The 24355-nt window shown below is 33.1% G+C and overlaps 1 protein-coding gene across 1 annotated transcript in view; it reads right to left on the bottom strand.

The window, feature by feature from the left end:
* LOC110466394 overlaps positions 1-24355 on the bottom strand; it is a 76485-nt gene that overhangs the window by 13436 nt on the left and 38694 nt on the right. Inside the window, exons 2-9 of the mRNA XM_021522847.1 lie at positions 18642-18953; positions 17675-17803; positions 17022-17126; positions 16441-16554; positions 15240-15445; positions 14261-14531; positions 13740-13835; positions 11457-11639 (exon numbers count right to left, since the gene is read on the bottom strand). Of these exons, the coding sequence (XP_021378522.1) occupies positions 11457-11639; positions 13740-13835; positions 14261-14531; positions 15240-15445; positions 16441-16554; positions 17022-17126; positions 17675-17803; positions 18642-18953 (1416 nt within the window). The remainder of the gene's footprint in view (positions 1-11456; positions 11640-13739; positions 13836-14260; positions 14532-15239; positions 15446-16440; positions 16555-17021; positions 17127-17674; positions 17804-18641; positions 18954-24355) is intronic.

Genomic DNA, 24355 nt, shown 5'->3' on the forward strand with positions numbered 1-24355 from the left:
TAGTCCAGAGGATATAATACATGATATATAATGTAACAAACAACAAGACCAGGTCCAGAGGATATAATACATCATATATAAAGTAACAAACAACAAGGCCAGGTCCAGAGGATATAATACATAATATATAAAGTACCAAACAATTATACCAGGTCCAGTGGGTATAATATGTAACATATAAAGTACCAAACAACCAGACCAGGTCAAGTGGATAAAATATATGAAGTACCAAACAGCTAGACCAGGTCTAGTGGATATGATACATAAAATAAGAAATACAAAACAACAAGACCAGATGTAGTGAATATAATACATAATATATAAAGTAACAAACAAAAAGACCAGGTCCAGTGTATATAACACATACTATATAAAGAATCAAACAACAATACCAGGTCTAGTGGTAAAATAATATATATATAAATATAAAGTGCCAAGTAACAAGACCAGATCCAGTGGAAATAATACATCATACATAATGTATAAACAAACAAGACCATGTTCAGTGTATAAAATATATTAAGTACAAAACAACATGATTAGGTCCAGTGGATATAATACATCATATATAAAGTACCGAACAACAGACCAGGTCTAGTGGATATAATACATAATATATAAAGTACCGAACAACAGACCAGGTCTGGTGAATATAATACATCATATATAAAGTACCGAACAACAGACCAGGTCTAGTGAATATAATACATCGTATATAAAGTACCAAACAACAAGACCAAGTCGAGTGGATAGTATATTTTAAGTACCAAACAACTAGACCAGGTCCTGTGGATATAATGCATTATATATAAAGTACCAAACAACTAGACCAGGTCTAGTGGATATAATCCATCATATATAAAGTACCAACCAACAAGATCAGGTCCAGTGGATATAAAACATAAGATATAAAGAACCAAACAACATGATCAGGTCCATTGGATATAATACATAATATATAAAGTACCAAGCAACAAGACCCGGTCTAGTGAATATAAAACATAAGATATAAAGTACCAAACAACATGATCAGGTCCAGTGGATATAATGCATAATATAGAAAGTACCAAACAGCTAGACCAGGTCTAGTGGATATAATACATAATATATAGTGTACCAAACAACAGACCATGTCTAGTGAATATAATACATCATATATGAAGTACCGAACAACAAGACCAGGTCCAGTGGATATTATATACAAAGTACCAAACAACTAGACCAGGTCCAGTGATTATTATACGTAATATATGAAGTACCAAACAACAAGACCAGGTCTAGTGGATATAATCCATCATATATAAAGTACCAACCAACAAGATCAGGTCCAGTGGATATAATACATCATATATAAAGTACCAAACAACAAGACCAGGTCCAGTGGATATTATATATAAAGTACCAAACAACTAGACCAGGTCTAGTGGATATAATACATCATATATAAAGTACCAAACAACAAGACCAGGTCTAGTGAATATAAAACATAATATATAAAGTACCAAACAACATGATCAGGTCCAGTGGATATAATACATAATATATAAAGTACCAAACAACAAGACCCGGTCTAGTGGATATAATACATCATGTATAAAGTACCAAACAACAAGACCCGGTCTAGTGGATATAATACATCATGTATAAAGTACCGAACAACAAAACAAGGTCTAGTGAATATAATACATCATATATGAAGTACCGAACAACAAGACCAGGTCCAGTGGATATTATATACAAAGTACCAAACAACTAGACCAGGTCCAGTGATTATTATACGCAATATATGAAGTAAAAAACAACAAGACCAGGTTTAGTGGATATAATACATAATATATAAAGTATAAAGAAACAAGACCATGTTCAGTGGATATAATACATCATATATAAAGTACCAAACAACAAGACCAGGTCCAGTGGATATTATATATAAAGTACCAAACAACTAGACCAGGTCTAGTGTATATAATACATAATATATAAAGTACCAAACAACAAGACCAGGTCTAGTGAATTTAATACATAATACATAAAGTACCAAACAACATGATCAGGTCCAGTGGATATAATACATAATATATAAAGTACCAAACAACAAGACCCGGTCTAGTGGATATAATACATCATGTATAAAGTACCAAACAACAAGACCCGGTCTAGTGGATATAAGACATCATGTATAAAGTACCGAACAACAAAACAAGGTCTAGTGAATATAATACATCATATATAGAGTACCAAACAACAAGACCAGGTCTAGTGTATTTAATACATCATATATTAAGTGTAAAGTAACAAGACCATGTCTAGTATATAAAAAATATAAAGTACCAAACAACATGATCAGGTCCAGTGAATATAATACATAATATATAACGTAAAAAACAACATCACCAGGTTCAGTGGATATAAAACATCATATATAAAGTACCAAACAACATGATTAGGTCCAGTGGATATAATACATAATATATAAAGTACCAAACAACAAGGCCAGGTCCAGTGGATATAATACATTATATATAAAATACCAAGCAACAAGGCCAGGTCCAAGGGATATAATACCGTTATAGATAAAGTACCAAACAACTCGACCAGGTCCAGTGGATATAGTACCGTTAACGATAAAGTACCAAACAACATGATCAGGTCCAGTGGATATAATACATAATATATAAAGTACAAAACAACATGACCAGGTCAAGTGGATATTATATATAAAGTACCAAACAACAAGGCCAGTTCCAGTGTATATAATACATAATATATAAAATATAAACAAACCAGACCATGTTCAGTGTATAAAATATATAAAGTACCAAACAACATGATCAGGTCCAGTGGATATAATACATCATATATAAAGTACCAAACAACAGACCAGGTCTAGTGAATATAATACATAAAATATAAAGTATAAAGTAACAAGACCATGTCTAGTGTATAAAATATATAAAGTACCAAACAACATGATCAGGTCCAATGGATATAATACATAATATATAAAGAACAAAACAACAAGGCCAGTTCCAGTATATATAATACATATTATATAAAATATAAACAAACAAGACCATGTTCAGTGTATAAAATATATAAAGTACCAAACAACATGATCAGGTCCAGTGGATATAATACATAATGTATAAAGTACCAAACAACAGACCAGGTCTAGTGAATATAATGCATCATGTATCAAGTACCAAACAACAAAACCAGGTCTAGTGGATATAATACATCATATATAAAGTACCGAACAACAAGATCAGGTCCAGTGGATATTATATATAAAGTCCCAAACAACCAGACCAGGTCTAGTGAATATAATACATCATGTATCAAGTACCAAACAACAAAACCAGGTCTAGTGAATATAAAACATCATATATAAAGTACCAAACAACAAGACCAGGTCTAGTGGATATTATATATAAAATACCAAACAACAAAAACAGGTCTAGTGAATATAATACATAATATATAAAGAACCAAACAAAAAACCAGGTCTAGTGAATATAATACATCATGTATAAAGTACCAAACAACAAAACCAGGTCTAGTGAATATAATACATAATATATAAAGAACCAAACAACAAAACCAGGTCTAGTGAATATAATACGTCATGTATAAAGTACCGAACAACAAAACCAGGTCTTGTTGATATAATACATTATATATAAAGTACCAAACAACAAGACCAAGTCTAGTGGATATTATATATAAAGTACCAAACAACAAAATCAGGTCTAGTGAATATAATACATCATGTTTAAAGAACCAAACATTAAAACCAGGTCTAGTGTATATTATATATAAAGTACCAAACAACAAGACCAGGTATAGTGGATATTATATATAAAGTACCAAACAACAAAACCAGGTCTAGTGAATATAATACATCATGTATCAAGTTCCAAACAACAAAACCAGGTCTAGTGGATATAATACATCATATATAAAGTACCAAACAACAAAACCAGGTCTAGTGGATATAATACATCATGTATCAAGTACCAAACAACAAAACCAGGTCTAGTGGATATAATACATCATATATAAAGTACCAAACAACAAAACCAGGTCTAATGGATATAATACATCATGTATCAAGTACCAACAACAAAACCAGGTCTAGTGAATATAATACATCATATATAAAGTACCGAACAACAAGATCAGGTCCAGTGGATATTATATATAAAGAACCAAACAACAAGACCAGGTCCAGTGGATATAATACGTCATGTATCAAGTACCAAACAACAAAATCAGGTCAAGTGAATATAATACATCATATAATGTACCAAACAACAAGACCAGGTCCAATGGATATAATACATAATATATAAAGAACCAAACAACAGACCAGGTCTAGTGGATATAATACATAATATATAAAGTACCGAACAACAGACCAGGTCTAGTGAATATAATACATCATATAATGTACCAAACAACAAGACCAGGTCTAGTGAATATAATATATAATATATAAAGTACCGAACAACAAGACCCGGTCTAGTGAATATAATACATAATATATAAAGTACCGAACAACAAGACCAGGTCTAGTGAATATAATACATCATATATAAAGTACCGAACAACAAGACCCGGTCTAGTGGATATAATACATCATGCATAAAGTACCAAACAACATGACCAGGTCTAGTGAATATAATACATCATATAATGTACCAAACAACAAGACCAGGTCCAGTGGATATAATACATAATATATAAAGAACCAAACAACAGACCAGGTCTAGTGGATATAATACATCATATATAAAGTACCGAACAACAGACCAGGTCTAGTAAATATAATACATCATATAATGTACCAAACAACAAGACCAGGTCTAGTGAATATAATACATAATATATAAAGTACCAAACAACAAGACCCGGTCTAGTGAATATAATACATAATATATAAAGTACCGAACAACAAGACCAGGTCTAGTGAATATAATACATAATATATAAAGTACCGAACAACAAGACCCGGTCTAGTGGATATAATACATCATGCATAAAGTACCAAACAACATGACCAGGTCTAGTGAATATAATACATCATATAATGTACCAAACAACAAGACCAGGTCCAGTGGATATAATACATAATATATAAAGAACCAAACAACAGACCAGGTCTAGTGGATATAATACATCATATATAAAGTACCGAACAACAGACCAGGTCTAGTAAATATAATACATCATATAATGTACCAAACAACAAGACCAGGTCTAGTGAATATAATACATAATATATAAAGTACCAAACAACAAGACCCGGTCTAGTGAATATAATACATAATATATAAAGTACCGAACAACAAGACCAGGTCTAGTGAATATAATACATAATATATAAAGTACCGAACAACAAGACCCGGTCTAGTGGATATAATACATCATGCATAAAGTACCAAACAACATGACCAGGTCTAGTGAATATAATACATCATATAATGTACCAAACAACAAGACCAGGTCCAGTGGATATAATACATAATATATAAAGAACCAAACAACAGACCAGGTCTAGTGGATATAATACATCATATATAAAGTACCGAACAACAGACCAGGTCTAGTAAATATAATACATCATATAATGTACCAAACAACAAGACCAGGTCTAGTGAATATAATACATAATATATAAAGTACCAAACAACAAGACCCGGTCTAGTGAATATAATACATAATATATAAAGTACCGAACAACAAGACCAGGTCTAGTGAATATAATACATAATATATAAAGTACCGAACAACAAGACCCGGTCTAGTGGATATAATACATCATGCATAAAGTACCAAACAACATGACCAGGTCTAGTGAATATAATACATCATATAATGTACCAAACAACAAGACCAGGTCCAGTGGATATAATACATAATATATAAAGAACCAAACAACAGACCAGGTCTAGTGGATATAATACATCATATATAAAGTACCGAACAACAGACCAGGTCTAGTAAATATAATACATCATATAATGTACCAAACAACAAGACCAGGTCTAGTGAATATAATACATAATATATAAAGTACCAAACAACAAGACCCGGTCTAGTGAATATAATACATAATATATAAAGTACCGAACAACAAGACCAGGTCTAGTGAATATAATACATAATATATAAAGTACCGAACAACAAGACCCGGTCTAGTGGATATAATACATCATGTATAAAGTACCAAACAACATGACCAGGTCTAGTGAATATAATACATCATATAATGTACCAAACAACAAGACCAGGTCCAGTGGATATAATACATAATATATAAAGAACCAAACAACAGACCAGGTCTAGTGGATATAATACATCATATATAAAGTACCGAACAACAGACCAGGTCTAGTAAATATAATACATCATATAATGTACCAAACAACAAGACCAGGTCTAGTGAATATAATACATAATATATAAAGTACCATACAACAAGACCCGGTCTAGTGAATATAATACATAATATATAAAGTACCGAACAACAAGACCAGGTCTAGTGAATATAATACATAATATATAAAGTACCGAACAACAAGACCCGGTCTAGTGGATATAATACATCATGCATAAAGTACCAAACAACATGACCAGGTCTAGTGAATATAATACATCATATAATGTACCAAACAACAAGACCAGGTCCAGTGGATATAATACATAATATATAAAGAACCAAACAACAGACCAGGTCTAGTGGATATAATACATCATATATAAAGTACCGAACAACAGACCAGGTCTAGTAAATATAATACATCATATAATGTACCAAACAACAAGACCAGGTCTAGTGAATATAATACATAATATATAAAGTACCAAACAACAAGACCCGGTCTAGTGAATATAATACATAATATATAAAGTACCGAACAACAAGACCAGGTCTAGTGAATATAATACATAATATATAAAGTACCGAACAACAAGACCCGGTCTAGTGGATATAATACATCATGCATAAAGTACCAAACAACATGACCAGGTCTAGTGAATATAATACATCATATAATGTACCAAACAACAAGACCAGGTCCAGTGGATATAATACATAATATATAAAGAACCAAACAACAGACCAGGTCTAGTGGATATAATACATCATATATAAAGTACCGAACAACAGACCAGGTCTAGTAAATATAATACATCATATAATGTACCAAACAACAAGACCAGGTCTAGTGAATATAATACATAATATATAAAGTACCATACAACAGACCAGGTCTAGTGGATATAATATATCATGTATAAAGTACCAAACAACAAGACCAGGTCTAGTGAATATAATACATCATATATGAAGTACCAATCAACAAGACCAGGTCCAGTGGATATTATACACCATGTATCAAGTACCAAACAACAAAACCAGGTCTAGTGAATATAATACATCATATATAAAGTACCAAACAACAAGACCAGGTCTAGTGGATATAATACATCATATGTAAAGTACCAAACAACAAGACCAGGTCCAGTGGATATTATATATAAAGTACCAAACAACTAGACCCGGTCAAGTGGATATAATACATAATATATAAAGTACCAAACAACTAGACCAGGTCAAGTGGATATAATACATCATATATAAAAAACAAAACAACAAGTCCAGTTCCAGTGTATATAATACATAATACATAAAATATAAACAAACAAGACCATGTTCAGTGTATAAAATATATAAAGTACCAAACAACATGATCAGGTCCAGTGGATATAATACATAATATATAAAGTACCAAACAACAGACCAGGTCTAGTGAATATGATACATCATGTATCAAATACCAAACAACAAAACCAGGTCTAGTGGATATAATACATCATATATAAAGTACCGAACAACAAGATCAGGTCCTGTGGATATTATATATAAAGTACCAAACAACTAGACCAGGTCTGGTGAATATAATACATCATGTATCAAGTACCAAACAACAAGACCAGGTCTAGTGGATATAATACATCATATATAAAGTACCAAACAACAAGACCAGGTCTAGTGAATATAATACATCATGTATGAAGTACCAAACAACAAAACCAGGTCTAGTGAATATAAAACATCATATATAAAGTACCAAACAACAAGACCAGGTCCTGTGGATATTATATATAAAGTACCAAACAACTAGACCAGGTCTGGTGAATATAATACATCATGTATCAAGTACCAAACAACAAGACCAGGTCCAGTGGATATAATAAATCATGTATAAAGTACCGAACAACAGACCAGGTCTAGTGAATATAATACATTATATATAAAGTACCAAACAACAAGACCAGGTCTAGTGAATATAATACATCATATATGAAGTACCAAACAACAAGACCAGGTCCAATGGATATTATATACAAAGTACCAAACAACTAGACCAGGTCCAGTGATTATAATACATAATATATGAAGTACAAAAACAACAAGATCAGGTCAAGTGGATATAATACATAATATATAAAGTATAAAGAAACAAGACCATGTTCAGTGTATAAAATATATAGAGTACCAAACAACATGATCAGGTCCAGTGGATATTATATATAAAGTACCAAACAACTAGACCAGGTCTAGTGAATATAATACATCATGTATCAAGTACCAAACAACAAAACCAGGTCTAGTGAATATAAAACATCATATATAAAGTACCAAACAACAAAACCAGGTCTAGTAAATATAATACATCATATATAAAGTACCAAAAAACAAGACCAGGTCTAGTGAATATAATACATCATATAATGTACCAAACAACAAGACCAGGTTCAGTGGATATAATACATCATATATAAAGTACCGAACAACAGACCAGGTCTAGTGAATATAATACATCATATATAAAGTACCAAACAACAAATCCAGGTCTAGTGAATATAATACATCATATATGAAGTACAAAACAACTAGACCAGGTCATGTGGATATAATACATCATATATAAAGTACCAAACAACAAGACCAGGTCCAGTGGATATTATATATAAAGTACCAAACAACTAGACCAGGTCAAGTGGACAGAATACATAATATATAAAGAACCAAACAACATGATCAGGTCCAGTGGATATAACACATAATATATAAAGTACCAAACAACAATACCAGGTCTAGTGAATATAATTCATTATATATAAAGTATAAAGTAACAAGACCATGTCTAGTGTATAAAATATATAAAGTACCAAACAACATGATCAGGTCCAATGGATATAATACATAATATATAAAGAACAAAACAACAAGGCCAGTTCAAGTGTATATAATACATATTATATAAAATTTAAACAAACAAGACCATGTTCAGTGTATAAAATATATAAAGTACCAAACAACATGATCAGGTCCAGTGGATATAATACATAATATATTAAGTACCAAACAACAGACCAGGTCTAGTGAATATAATCCATTTTGTATCAAGTACCAAACAACAAAACCAGGTCTAGTGGATATAATACATCATATATAAAGTACCAAACAACAAGACCAGGTCCAGTGGATATAATACATCATATATCAAGGACCAAACAACAAAACCAGGTCTAGTGAATATAATGCATCATATATAAAGTACCAAACAACAAAACCAGGTCTAGTGAATATAATGCATCATATATAAAGTACCAAACAACTAGAACAGGTCTAGTGAATATAATACATCATGTCTCAAGTACCAAACAACAAAACCACGTCTAGTGAATATAATGCATCATATATAAAGTACCAAACTACAAAACCAGGTCTAGTGGATATAATACATCATATATAAAGCCAAACAACAAGACCAGGTCCAGTGGATATAATACATCACATATCAAGGACCAAACAACAAAACCAGGTCTAGTGAATATAAAACATCATATATAGAGTACCAAACAACAAGACCAGGTCTAGTGGATATAATACATCATGTATCAAGTACCAAACAACAAAACCAGGTCTAGTAAATATAATACATCATATAATGTACCAACCAACAAGACCAGGTCCAGTGGACATCATATATAAAGTACCGAACAACAGACCAGGTCTAGTGAATATAATACATCATATATGAAGTACCAAACAACAAGACCAGGTCCAGTGGATATTATATACAAAGTACCAAACAACTAGACTAGGTCAAGTGGATAAAATACATAATATATGAAGTACAAAAACAAAAGAACAGGTCAAGTGGATATAATACATGATATATAAAGTATAAAGAAACAAGACCATGTTCAGTGTATAAAATATATAAAGTACCAAACAACATGATCAGGTCTAGTTGATATAATGCATCATGTATCAAGTACCAAACAACAAAACCAGGTCTAGTAAATAAAATACATAATGTATAAAGTACCAAACAACAAGACCAGGTCTAGTGGATATAATATATAAAGTACCAAACAACAAGACCAGGTCCAGTGGATATTATATATAAAGTACCAAACAACTAGACCAGGTCAAGTGGATACAATACATCATATATAAACTACCAAACAACAAGACCAGGTCCAGTGGATATTATATATAAAGTACCAAACAACAAGATCAGGTCCAGTGGATATAAGACATAATATATAAAGCACCAAACAACAAGATCAGGTCCAGTGGATATTATATATAAAGTACCAAACAACAAGATCAGGTCCAGTGGATATATATCATTTTATATCAAAATAACAAACAAAAAGATAATGGTCAATTGGTAAACATATAATAAAAGAGCTCTGTTGTTGGTTATTTTTGTTTATTTAATTCATATGATTTTTCATTAAAGTCCCGGAAAGTTTGTTTTACTTTTCAGAAATGATTTATCAAAGCTATAGTCATGCCGAAAAAAACACTTTCCAATACTTCACTTCTTTTTTGGCAGTGGTACGGGGATCCTTAAAAGTATATGGTAGGGAATCTTATAGCATTTGTAATGTTCTTCATTTTGCCCTCTTGTAATCATAAATATCATTATAGTTAACGAAAATGTGTATAAGTACATAATAAACAAAACATTCAAGTCTTGAGACATGGCTTGAAATATGTACATGCAATGTAAATTTTACATTTCCATATACGTGTATGCGTAATCGTAAGTTGACAAAGCGCGCAAACAACAAGTCTCCGAAAAAGATACAATGTTGTACACTGCTTTTGATTACAAGGACGACACCGACCTCAAACGTTCTATCGACCACTCGACGAGCCAGATACAGTGAGTGACACGCTGAAACAACCGTTCGGTTTGTAGGCGTTTTCTTTTTGAACAAGACTTGTTGACGCCGTAACGATTTTGAGTGTAACATATCTAACCAGTCGTTATTAGACCATTCATAATGGATACTTCAAGATCATTTACATTACTACGTTACACATTTTGATAAAGGCCAAAGATGCTTTTTTTCTTACTTACGAATACACAGGTAAGGAAGTCCTTCCCACTCCATATAAGCATTACATTTCGCCGTTTTATCTCCGGAGTCGGACTTATAGCCTTTCTTACAGGTAAATGTAATAGTCGACTCAAAATCGTAAAGGTGTTGATACGGGTCATAATTGGCATTTTGATGTGCGGTTGGGCCTGCACATTGTACAACTAAAAAAAAAAAAAAATGCTGATTTAGAATACATTTTTACAAGTAAACATCGTTTTATTTTGGCTAGATAGTAAAATGTATTGTTATATCATGTTTTGAATACATGTTTTGATGTTATGTTTAATATTTTCCTGGGTCTTTTAGAATGCATTGAATTGAGTTAGCATGGGTTTATTTCGTTTGAATTTGTAATAGGTATTGTTACGTCATGTTGTTCATTTTATTAAATATTTTTCGTCGTTTTTATATTACAAATATACTTTGTACTGTTACGTTTTGTTTAGAATACTGCTTTATTGTTTTACTGGTACTTTTTATTCAAAATCCCTGAGAAATAAACTTGTTACTGTAAAACAGGGGCGGGTCCAGGTGAGGGCGTAATGGGCGTAACCCCCCCCCCCCCCCCCCCTTTTCAAAAGAAAATACCCCAAAAACTATCGTAATCTGCTAATTTTGTATTGAATATGGCAATTTATCATATTCATTCATTAAACACATAAACACCCTGACACTTTAACTATAAAATATACATGCTCCAAGTCAGGAACCGTACATTACATTTTTTCCCTCGCTACGCTCGGCGAAAGATAACCTAGAAACGCCCCTGTAAAAGTATTTATTTTAGCGGACTCAAATTTTAGCGTTTTATCGAAATTGAACAGATCAGCGCTATAAAGGATTAGCGCTCTCAAAATATACGCAATACGATAATATATACAGAATCCTCTATTACCGTTATCATGATTTAGCGGGATATATAAGTCGGGAAAATCGTTAAAATAAGAATACCGCAAAAATATGTATTTTCGAAGTATTCTCTTGTAATTTTATTAATATCGCAACCATTTATTTGTGCAGGTTTAGCAATAGGGCAATGCATACATCTGTTCCCGTTTTTAGGTCACCTGACCTATTGCGATCGCCTTTCGTCGTCCGTCGTCCGTCCGTAAACAATTTACATTTTCGACTTCTTCTCCAAAACCCCTGAACCAATTTCAATCAAATTTTGCAGAAACCTTCCATGGCCAAAGGTCAACCCAAATTGTGAATAATATGATCCCAAAACCCCAGGGGCCTGAGGGGCGGAACTCGGTGATTAATGATATCGAATAGCAATATTGCTTCTATCTGTGTCTTGTTTGCATTCGCTACGGAGGACAGTGTGGAGGTAGTAGCCTATTTCTGAGTGATGAACAGTCTCTGGTAAGAACCTTACCGAGGCTTCATTTATGTATCCCTTCATATAGACATGAATTGACTAGCCCAATATTGAATAAATAACCAACTTCACGCTTGTGAGTTCTGGAGACAACGTGACTTTGATTTGCTTTGGTGTGGCATGTCAAATAATGAGACAAATAACACTGCCACATTTATTACAATGATAAATAATGGAATTTCTAATTAGTTTATATTCACGGGTTCGTATTTGTTTACAAATGTAATCTCGTATCTACGATACTGCATACTTCGTCAGTGCAATGCATGCAGTGTTTATAGTCGAAATAAAACAATGGACAATCCACAACATGACTGGATGTGTCACTACGCTCTGCGCGAGATCAATTAGTGTTAGTTATCAATAATGAGAACATGTCTAACAAACTTTTTTGAGTTAATTACAATTAAATTTAAATAATTAACAAAAAGCATTATTTCAATGAACTTGGCCTAACAAGAAACATTCTACTGTCATACTAGTATTACATTCTGCAAATTCTTGTTGATAGATATGTAGCTTAGAAAACCTCCTTCCAAAAGTGTTCTTCATATTTTGTAAAAGAAATTTATATTTTCAACTTTCTGCATAGTTCCTCCGTAACATTAACCGTCTGATATCCATGTAATTCGAGGAAAGATAATATTTTGATAAACGATGTTGTATGAATGGCTCTGATGTCCCGAAACAATATGAAATATTATTTTCGTATTATTTTTTGACAGATTGTCCGTCTCTTTGGTGTAGTAAGCTTCGAAACACATAATCATGATTTCATTAAATTTTCCGTTGCAATATGATTTTTCGTACAAAATGTAAACAATTAAAAATAACAATTAAAAAATACAGGCTAGTACTGAAAATATGATCAAATCCTTACTCGTGCCACAATACTGTCCTTCGTACCCAGATCCATCACATACACACATAGGACCTATGTCGGACGGGTTACAGTCCTTCTCTTTGCATGGTGGTTCTGTAAAGTATAATAGTGTCAAAGTATTAAGAGACTGATCTTTGATCAAAGTCGAAACAAGAGGATACATTTAACGTATAGCGCTCATTTGGTGTTACAAAGAAAACTGTCATCAACAGTGTCTAAATACGAAAATTAAAACAAAACAAACATGTAATATGTTTCGCGAACGCTCTGTATATTTAATATTTTTGTAAATGTAAAATGTATATAAATGGGACCAAGAACAGTCGCACTTTGATGGTTCCTTATATCAAGAATGTCGATATGACGTCATGGCTATGTTGAATTTTGCTTGACTGAACAACATCAAATAATTGAAGACAGAATTCATATAGTTTATATCTTGTTCGGTGAAACAGATTGAATTTAATATAAAATAAGTGAATACATCAGAAAGATGTGGTGATCACAATTTCCCGTACCATTAACATCAGCATAGGACAATTGTACTACAATCTGGGAGTCATCTTCTTTCACACATTGTTGCTCGTTGCCGTTTCCCCATTGTCCGTACACCATGGCCAGACAGCCCTGTGTCTCACTGTCATCCGGGTGCCACATCATGATTGTATCCTCCATTACGCCATAAACTATTCCAGCGTAAAACACCGACGTTCCCAGTCCGTCTGTTGTTGGTGCTGTTCCCGCGGCGTAGAAACCAAAGCCTTCATTTGTGCCCGCCTCCACCTGTACCTGTATGTGGTAACAATTCCATCAGATACTTTTAACAACAAAACCTACAAGTTTTCGGACATCATATATTTGAAGCTATTTTTTGTAAACTATTCGACCAGATTTTATGTACATTTGTATAGGCATGTGATTTGCGGAAGCAAAATTCAAGATATGCTTAAGATGATATGTTAAAGCAAATTGGAAAGTTTGAGCAAAATATAGGGCAAAATCTTATAGAGTAGCACTCCAGCTACAAAGATTATGGTTAACATTTCCCCTAGGAGAACATTACTTAAGTAGAAGAAATTTCTTAAATTTGGTTTTCGGTACCTTCGATAATGCCTTCCTAAAGTATAAAAGGAATGAGGGAACGTTCATGGACTAATAACTTGAGTGTAAGATGTTATGAAATAAATTGACATTACAGAGGTGACAAAAATGATTATTTAAATATTACAATTAAATAAGAATTAACTACATAGAGTCGACAACAAATCATATTATTTAAAAATTATAATAAAATAAGAATTGACTATATATAGGTCAAAACAAAATATATTAGAACAGGTGATAATTACACTAAAATTGAGTATATAGAGAGGACAAAAAAAGATATTATTAAAGGTTATGATTAGATCAAATTTGACTATATAGAAGTGATAACAAAAGATCAATAATGAAAGTAGCATGGATTTAAAAATATTGTGAATAATTTCAGAGCCTTGCCTTGACTGTTAAGAAACCTTCATCTTTGATCGAAACAGACTGTGATACTGTGCCGTTGGGTGGGAGATTTCTCAAATATGTCACTATTTTGGAAGGGTCGTTTTCCAAATCTCCGAAGTTCCAGGCCCAAACTCTAACTGTGGCGTCATCATCGTACATAAACTGGCCGCGTTTGCCCCAGCCGTCCACCGCGTTAAACACGACACCTAAGATAGGTATAACTAGGTTAAATACATCACAAAGCCCTAGATTTATAGATGTTCAGTTCGAATTTGGATTATGTTGACACTTCGGTATTCTCTTGTAGTTTGCTATATTATCGTGGATAGATAGGTAATAATAATAATAATAATAAATTCTTTTATTTAGACAGGGTAACATATTTAGATTTTCATCTAGTTTACAATATGGCCCTGTAAAACACATTATATATACATACATAAAACAACAGCACATCACGCATACAGAGACATATGACATACAATAAAATAGAAAAAGATAGTTAAATAGTACAATACATTATTAAGACAACCTATTATATTGTATCACTAAATATCACAGAATTGCATTTAGAACATTAGAAAATATCACAGTGTATTACAAGTCAATACATACATATATTTATCACAGGGTAATATAAGGATTATCTCTGGAAATTATATTAAACAGAACCATAGGGATAATTTCAAATATTGTACTTTAAAATATACATATAGTATATACCATATAGTACCTGGTTTCCCAGTGATTGGGAATCCCCTACCTACTTGGTCCGCCGGTTACACATGGTATTCATGATCTAGTATTTTAAAAATAATTGGCCAGATATGCCTTTTTAAAAGCCAGAACATTTGTTGTGGTTCGTATGGTTTCTTCCAAAGTATTCCATAAAAGAGTACAAGTGTATCTAAAAGAATTTTTGTAAAATGGGTATTAGATGAGGGTATATAGATTTTTTATGGAGGGCGATGACTGTTTTATGATGGATAGGTATATTACTTTGAGGTAGAATAAACTACATAATAAAACCTCTTTCAATTTCACTGATATATAAACCGGAGCAGGTTTTGTATTTGTCTGATAGAAATGAATTTATATTCCACATGGAGTGCTGATAATTGAGGACAACAGTCAGCATACATGTCAGTTGGTTAATAATAATGTGTAACGTTTTGAAATTAATTAAGGTTTATGCGCATACCGTTCGAAGCAGATCCTGACCCTTTCTTTGGAGTCCAAATTCGAACACTGTTTTTTCCAAATGCAAATACCACACCTCCAAATGAGTTTGAGCTCTCAGAGTAAAATGAAATACCTATCAAAACAAATTTAATGTCAAATGATTAATTAAAACAGCAAAGCAAAAAGGATTAACACTCGGCATGTACAAAGTATTACAATTGTCTCGTTATAAGCAACCAAAATCTAAACAAATGATAAATACACGGTGATTTCGATTTATATAGAGGGATCAAAGTTGGGAATACTAGATCGCAAATCCGTGAAAAAAGTTTTCGAACTTAGCAAGATGGTCCTACACAAAAAAGCATGCGAGAAAGGTTCCGGAAACTGTTTCTTGCTGGATAACTTATCAAAACCTTTATCTTGATAAAATTGAATGAGATAGTATAGAAACAGTCTGGCAACTACTCAGACGAACGAACTGACGAAACACAAGGAGAATTCTATACAACTGTACTTTGTGGAAACTGGAGAATATTTCCAGAGGTACTTTTTAAAAGAAATCCAATTTTAAAAAAAGATATCGTTTATTAAACTTACCTTGAGCATCTGTTACCCAACCGTTGTCGAGGAAGACCTGTACGATGACAAGGTCTGGTATTCTACCGACAGTATGAAACACTTCCTGATAGGACGTAGATTCCGCTGGAAGACAAAGAATAGTAGCGTTGCTGTTAATATTATGGGTTTAATGTCATATATAGTCCCGGAGTACCCCCTACCCGAGTCCATTTGAAAGGTTTCAGGGTTATAAATTCAACATTTTGATGGTGTATGAGTAATGTACAGGCTGATACGTAAAATTTGAAAAAAGGGGAATCCGTAGTTCGTATAAACCTGTCAGACCACGTAAAATTTGAAAAAAGGGGAATCCGTAGTTCGTATAAACCTGTCAGACCTGCAAATGTTAATGCAGGCAAATCACTAGGTCGGTTTCGTTTTCAATTCTGGTCCAACCGTTCGGAACGCGATAAACAGCTATCGGCCATGGTCTTAAAGTCGTAATACCATCTATTTCTTTTTATTTTATTAACGGGATCAGGTTTATTTCATGATATTGACTTCAGTTAGAAGACAATACCGTTTCTAATTAAGACGTCAGTTACTGGATTAGAAAACATTATTTATTATTGATGGTTCATGAAGCGTTTCAATTACTAAATCTCGATATTGTCTAGAGATAATGAACTTACCATTGTTCAGAGTCACACTACCAGATACGTAGGTTGGCTTTGCAAAGTTGCATTTCTTCCACAGACGAACTCGAACGTGTCCAGAAGAGAAATTCCCGGTGATTGTCGGACCAACGTACTTGGATCCACCTGTTTTGTAAAATGTGAAGAAAGCATCCATAAATTGGAAATTTAGGATCATACATATTTCTTCCATTTTTAATTACCATGTGTGATAATGCCAATATATTACATATGGTAATGTTGGAGTCAAGAGACGTAAAGATGATTGAACGCATAAATATGACCAAATGCCTAGAAAATAGTATAGGATTGTAGGACCGACCTTACAATTAAATTAAAAGAATATCTCTCATGAGCACAATATCTCTTCATATGAATGAGGAATGGGTTAAACAGGAATCCTTTTGTTTCGACAAATCAGGATATTTGCCTATGCCCTTTTCTATCATTATTTGCAATATCCGGAGCAGCTGCACTTTATAATGCCAAAAAGGCTATAGTATGGTTTCTTAACATATTATGGTTCTTTAAAGATTGCATTACCTCATACTCTACACTTATACATACTATTATGATCTGACATTTAAGGATAGTGTAAAATGTTATTGGTAAAAATGAAATAATTACGTTTATTTCTATAGTATACAGGGAAATATATTCTGTTTACAATTTCTTCGTATAAATAGTATATAGCGTTGTGTATAGAGTATACCGGGTTACTATCACTATAATTCGATACCAGCAATAAGTACAGCTCGAATAAAGGAAAATAACACAATATCTTTAAATACCGCTTCCCGAAATTTAGTTTCTGCTTACTATCAAATAAAATAATTGTACCAAGGAGAACAAAAAGACCTCCAAATTGTTGAAATCACAAACCGTTTTCATAGATGTACCACACACAATCTCGTCAACAAAACATTAAAGGTAGTAACATCAGATTAAATAATAATAAATTTACCTAGATGTACGAGTTTTCCCATTCCAGTTCCACCAGAAGAGCCAGGAGCGAACATCTTCACTTCGTTTTCATTGTACACGTATACAACTCCGCCGAATTCTGAATTGTCGTCATTTCCTCTATGGCCTGAGCCAATTGCGCTGAAGATAATATATTTGTTTTGTGTTGTGTCTGTTACGCGGACCTGGACATCGACTTTGATTGGTACCTCACCAAGGCCATGGGTGTACGTCACTTGCGGGTTCGTATACGCAGAAATAGGTATCCAGCCGCTAGTTTGTAATGGCGGATTTATACAAACAGCCATACCAGCTGAAACACACGGGAAAAATAAAATACATTTTGAAATAACCGCCCTTATTTGTAAATTTCATTCAGAATATAATATACATTGTATAAACTTTATTTATTTTACAACAATAACAAAACAAGTTATATTACTTTTGACAATCACTATTGTTGGCCCTGTAGGAAGCGCCCATATGTTCTAAATGTGGGAGGAAACTGAAGTACCTGGAATAAACAAACGCTATCGGACAGGTGACCGATCGGTTCACTGCGCCACCCGACCATCCTAACTTTTAACTTGCATATTTTATTATGCATTGTACATTGCAGACTTTTGAAAGTGTGTGCTATAGTTATACAAGATCAACACACTATGAATTGTTTAAATTTTTGTAAAAATATCAATTTTCAACATATTGAAATAACTATAGACACAAACAATTTATTCTAACGAAAAGGACTGATTGGTCGAGAAATAAAAACAAGTATGTAAACCTTACGTGCGTTGATGAGGTATACTTTAAGTACCACTGGTAGAATACCGCATTTCAACTCCATGCTGTCATGATATCAATGTTTTGTGAGCTGCACAATCAATGGTTGTTTAACTCACTACCGCTAGTTAGTGTTGGACGTATACAAGGTGTCGTATCACAGGATTGCTTGGTCCTGAGGTATCGCTCCTTTGATCTTATTAACGTTCGAACTGGTTCTCCAGCTAGGCGTACTTATACGGATACCACTTATTTATGCAAAACAGACGAAGATTAATTAACCAATTATTTTCAAAGAAACTGTCACGCGATGTACTTATAACTTATAATAAGTAGGTTCACTCACGATTGAGCCTCTTTTTAGGTTTTGTATATCAGCAATATTTACTAGATGTATAAGTAGTAAGCCAATGTCGCATCCAAGCATCGACATGATAAAAATAGCCGAATTGTCCACATTCGAGATTAATTTCTCGGCAATCTCATCTCGGAAAATGCAGTCGTATGTCGATCATGTTGATATTCATGTCCATGTAATTTGAGAATATAAATCAGATTATGTCAACATATTTGCGAAAAATGTCAAACTACATAACTCGTCATTCGAAAATAGTTGGCAAAAATATGAGACCCTGTAGTAATACAATTTAGGAAGAGCTACTGTAATCAGTATTTAAAAGCAATATCTACACTCAATTAAAAACATAAAAGAACATATTTTAAATGACAAATATTACTTTCACGAGTACAACCTCCCATGTATGTGCTGGTACAGGTGTGATAATTCCACTGATGCACACGCAACAATGGTTAGAGAATGACGTACAGCACGTGCAGCGTTAATTGTGGGTTTGAGAATACTGGATATAGGATAACATTTTGGATATATATAAGCTTTTAAGCTAAGTTGTATCTCAATAATAATCATCTGATTTAGGTTTGCCTAAGTGAAATGGATATGGTGTGTAGGAACGGTATTTGTAAACGTAACTAAAACTGAAAACAAACAAAATAAGAGGCACAAACGCAGACTAAATCGAATATTAAGGATCTGTTCTTTTAAGGTTTAAAATTTCTGCAAGAAAATGCTTTTGATATTGATTTTATTTAATTTTAATCACATTCGCCTTGTTTAGATATAGAGTAACTGGTTCTTATTTAAGTTGAAATTAAATAAAATCAATAGCAAAAGCTTTTCTGGCAGAATTCTTTTACAAGTTTGAAAAAAAAAAGACTAAATCGGCACCCAATTTGAATATCCCAAAAGGTTTCTTGCGCTCCACATATCTCCTTTTTTTCAATCGATTTATCACTCATTGTGTCGCCATTTTTCAATTTTAGCAACTTGATTTTTGCTGTACAAGTTTATATTTTCAAATATTATGAAAACAAATATAAATGCGAGTGACAAAATGGAAAATTGCACATGATTTGCAGTTTTACTCATATACCTACTGAAGCTATTTTGATTTAGTTTCTGCAAAATTTGAAACATTACACAAAAAAATGCAGCAAACAAGAAGCAAATGGGACCCCTCTCCCCCCCCNACATTTTTTTTCTATCAAATCTGCAAAAATTAAGAAAGGTTAGTCATCAAATATATAAATGGTTAAGTCATATATTTCTGAGATACAAAGATAATTTAAAGAATCTTTACTTCCATAATATTATTAAGTAATAAGTTTATGTATTGCTCAAAGATGCACAGATTTCTGATTTCACAATAGGAAGATATTGTCTTAAGTTGTTCTACAAACGATCAAATTCATAATTTTCACCTAAAATTACATATTATGTTTAATTTGTAGATCCGAGTATTACAACGTCTGACGGACAAACTTACAACATAGGGTTTGTAAAGATGTAGATTAAGAAGACTAGTGACATACATTAATAAAGTGCTCGCGCCCCGTACATTCAGATAACTGGGCTTGGCAGAATTTCCTACTGTAAATACGATCTTAGTTTAAAAAGATAACAGACAACGTTTGAACATTTCAAAAGAAAATGTTACCGGTAATAAAACTGGGAAATGATCGATGCTTGGTTTAATGCAACGGTATTGATATTGTATATGATAGGAAACAGATCCTCAGGATAAAAGCAATTACTTCTCTATTGGAAAATGATCGATTGGCGAAAAATTGTAATTAGATAGATACCGTCTATTGTAGGAAATATCTCCTCGTAATCAAAAAGACTGCGTCACTATTTCTCATTAAGCTCGCAAAAATCTACGTATGTCTAACGTCACTGTACCCAAATCGGGACACTTTTCAGATGAATATAAATTTTCTTTAAACCATACTATTAGTTCCAAAAATGTTTGTTAATTTTTCATATAAAAGGTACTATCCGCTTTTCATTTCTATCACAATTTGATGTTTCGGGCGCGTCGTTCTATAAAAAGAACGCGAAATACCATCAGAGTTACGTAGGCCCTTGAGCCGACGTGACTGTACCCTGAAAGGGACGCTTTCGGTATTTTGGCGAATATTTGGGGGAAAACGATCAATATCGGCAGAAAATGTGTATCGTTGAAATATTTTAGAGTCAACGAGGGTTCTGATCAATTTTTCTCTCCAAACTAGCATTGGTTTTGATAAAATAGACTTTTGAAAATGATATCCAAATAGATAGCGTCGCACAGCACGAAAATCGGGAAAGTTTTGTTTTGGTCATTATTCTTACCTTGAAATTGTCCATGTAACGATAATCATTAGCCAATAAAGCTTAATACAGTTTAATTGTTATGAAAAGTATTATCAAATGAAAACTGTATACACAAAAGTACACAAAAGTACACAGTCAAGCATTGAGTGACAATTTCTTTGGCCGTTTTGCCACAAGTGTCCCGTGTTGCTTACTGTCCTGATTAGGGTACAATGACGGTAGTATATTACAAAAAATACATGTATCTGACATGATAAGAACAATTAATAGGTAGGTCAAGATCAAATTGCAGATTCCTCTTCTCTTACTAATCAGCACGCCCATCTAGATGTAAAATATACATGAAATACGCTGTGTACGTGGGATTACTTATCAATTGTCCTTATCATGGCCTGGTGTTATTAATTACACATATTTCAAAAAAGGAATAATAAATAAACTGTAACTAATGGGTTTTTTAGCAAGTGCTTTCACCTGTGTTAAGTACCAAGCTATCAAACATCGGCTGTCCCAAACAAAAACGTTTTTGGTTTCACTGCGAATGTCATACTGCTGCCTGGCCAGACATTTATCAGTTGATATCGATTACAGTGCAATTAAGGATACCTGTTCGACTGCACTGTTTTGTTGTTGTTTAATTTGTTTTTGTTTTGTTCTTTTTTTCTTTTTTCTTTCTTTCATATATACAGTAATATCCTTCTAATGTCGTTTGGACATACTTGTAGCATATTAACGTCGAGGACACTTACGCTGCCCAATAAACTTAATCGGTAAGAGCACCAGTTTAAGAATCTAAAGTCCAGGGTTCGAATTCCAGTCTGGCCCCGTTGAATCTTTACACTCAGAACACCGTTGTTGGTTATAATTTGTTCATTTCATCTTAATTATTTCTCATAAAAGTTCCTAAAGGTAAGGGTTTCTTTTCAGAGAATCTTGGACGATTTATCAAAGCTATCATCATGCCGGAAAAAACAAGTTTCCAATACTTATTTACAATTTTTGGCAGTGGTACGGGGATCCTGAAGAGTCTATCCTTTATTACTTACATTTCATCTCGTTCTATGTACTAACATCATTACAAATTGTACTCGTTTTCCTAAACAAAAACTTAGTTTCTTAAATACCCCATTAGAAGAAGACAATGGACACACCAACCTCGATTCTGTAGTGGGAGGGGGAGGGGGAGGGGGCCACAATGGAATTATTTAGATATGAAGACCATTAAAAGGTTAAAGGAGAAAATACCAGGTTTTCAGAAGGGTTAGATCTTTTGTTCATAGACGGCATTTGCCATATGAATACATATGGCAAGTGCCAATGAACCGATAAGGTAGACTTGTGTGCATACTCCCAAAAAATAGACACATTATCGCACAAGGAAATATTTCTCAGTGATATAATGCTGGTGGCCATCAGGCTATAGTCTTCATCAATCGATCTGTAACACCTTATCTTTGTAGTCTGGCCTTGTTGTTCAAGCTGTAAGTAAACTCGAGATTAGCTGAAAACTCTAACTGCGAAACGTATATTTTGATCTGCATGATAATAAAACCAGTTTTCTTAAGATGTATTGCTTTCCTATGTTTTCTGTGTGGCGCTGAAATCGGCTTCCATGGCATTTTAAATATAAAAGCCTATTTGGAGTTTAAAGCCACAAATAAAAACAGAAATGCAATATGCTTACGTATGAATTTTCACCGTTCAGTTAAATGAAGGTAACTAAATCTGTGACAACTTGCTGGTATAAGTGAATAAAACAATGTTCTTTCATTTTGTCGTCCTTGTTTTTCGTCTCATTTCCCCCTTTGGTTCTCAACTTTATCCAACATTGTGCTCCATGGTACTCAATCTTTTATAAGATCTTTTAAACACAAACTCTGTATCAAAGTTACACATTTTCCCCTGTTGACAAGTGAAAGAAAACACCGATTTCTCTCACACGCGATATGGTAGCGATGCTGTTTAACTTTAGTGGAAATCTTCTTAGACATTATAGCTACAACAATGGACAATTTTACCTTAATTGAAGTAGGATTACAGTTCATTTATATTTAGGGAGTTAAGTTTTTGTACTCGTCCTCTATTTCTGTCCTAGTTTATTGTTTGTTGCACTGTTTATATTTCTTGTCAATCGGGAACCGTCGGCACTTTTCGTAAACAAGAAAATACGGTAAGTACCGACGATTCTCGATTTTATTTCCTGCATTTTGTTTATTTCATGAATATTTCATTGTCGTCGGTTAATATAATCATTAGTC

The sequence above is a fragment of the Mizuhopecten yessoensis genome, unplaced genomic scaffold (genome assembly GCF_002113885.1).
Source record: "Mizuhopecten yessoensis strain PY_sf001 unplaced genomic scaffold, ASM211388v2 scaffold11133, whole genome shotgun sequence".
NCBI classification, from domain to species: Eukaryota; Metazoa; Mollusca; class Bivalvia; order Pectinida; family Pectinidae; genus Mizuhopecten; species Mizuhopecten yessoensis.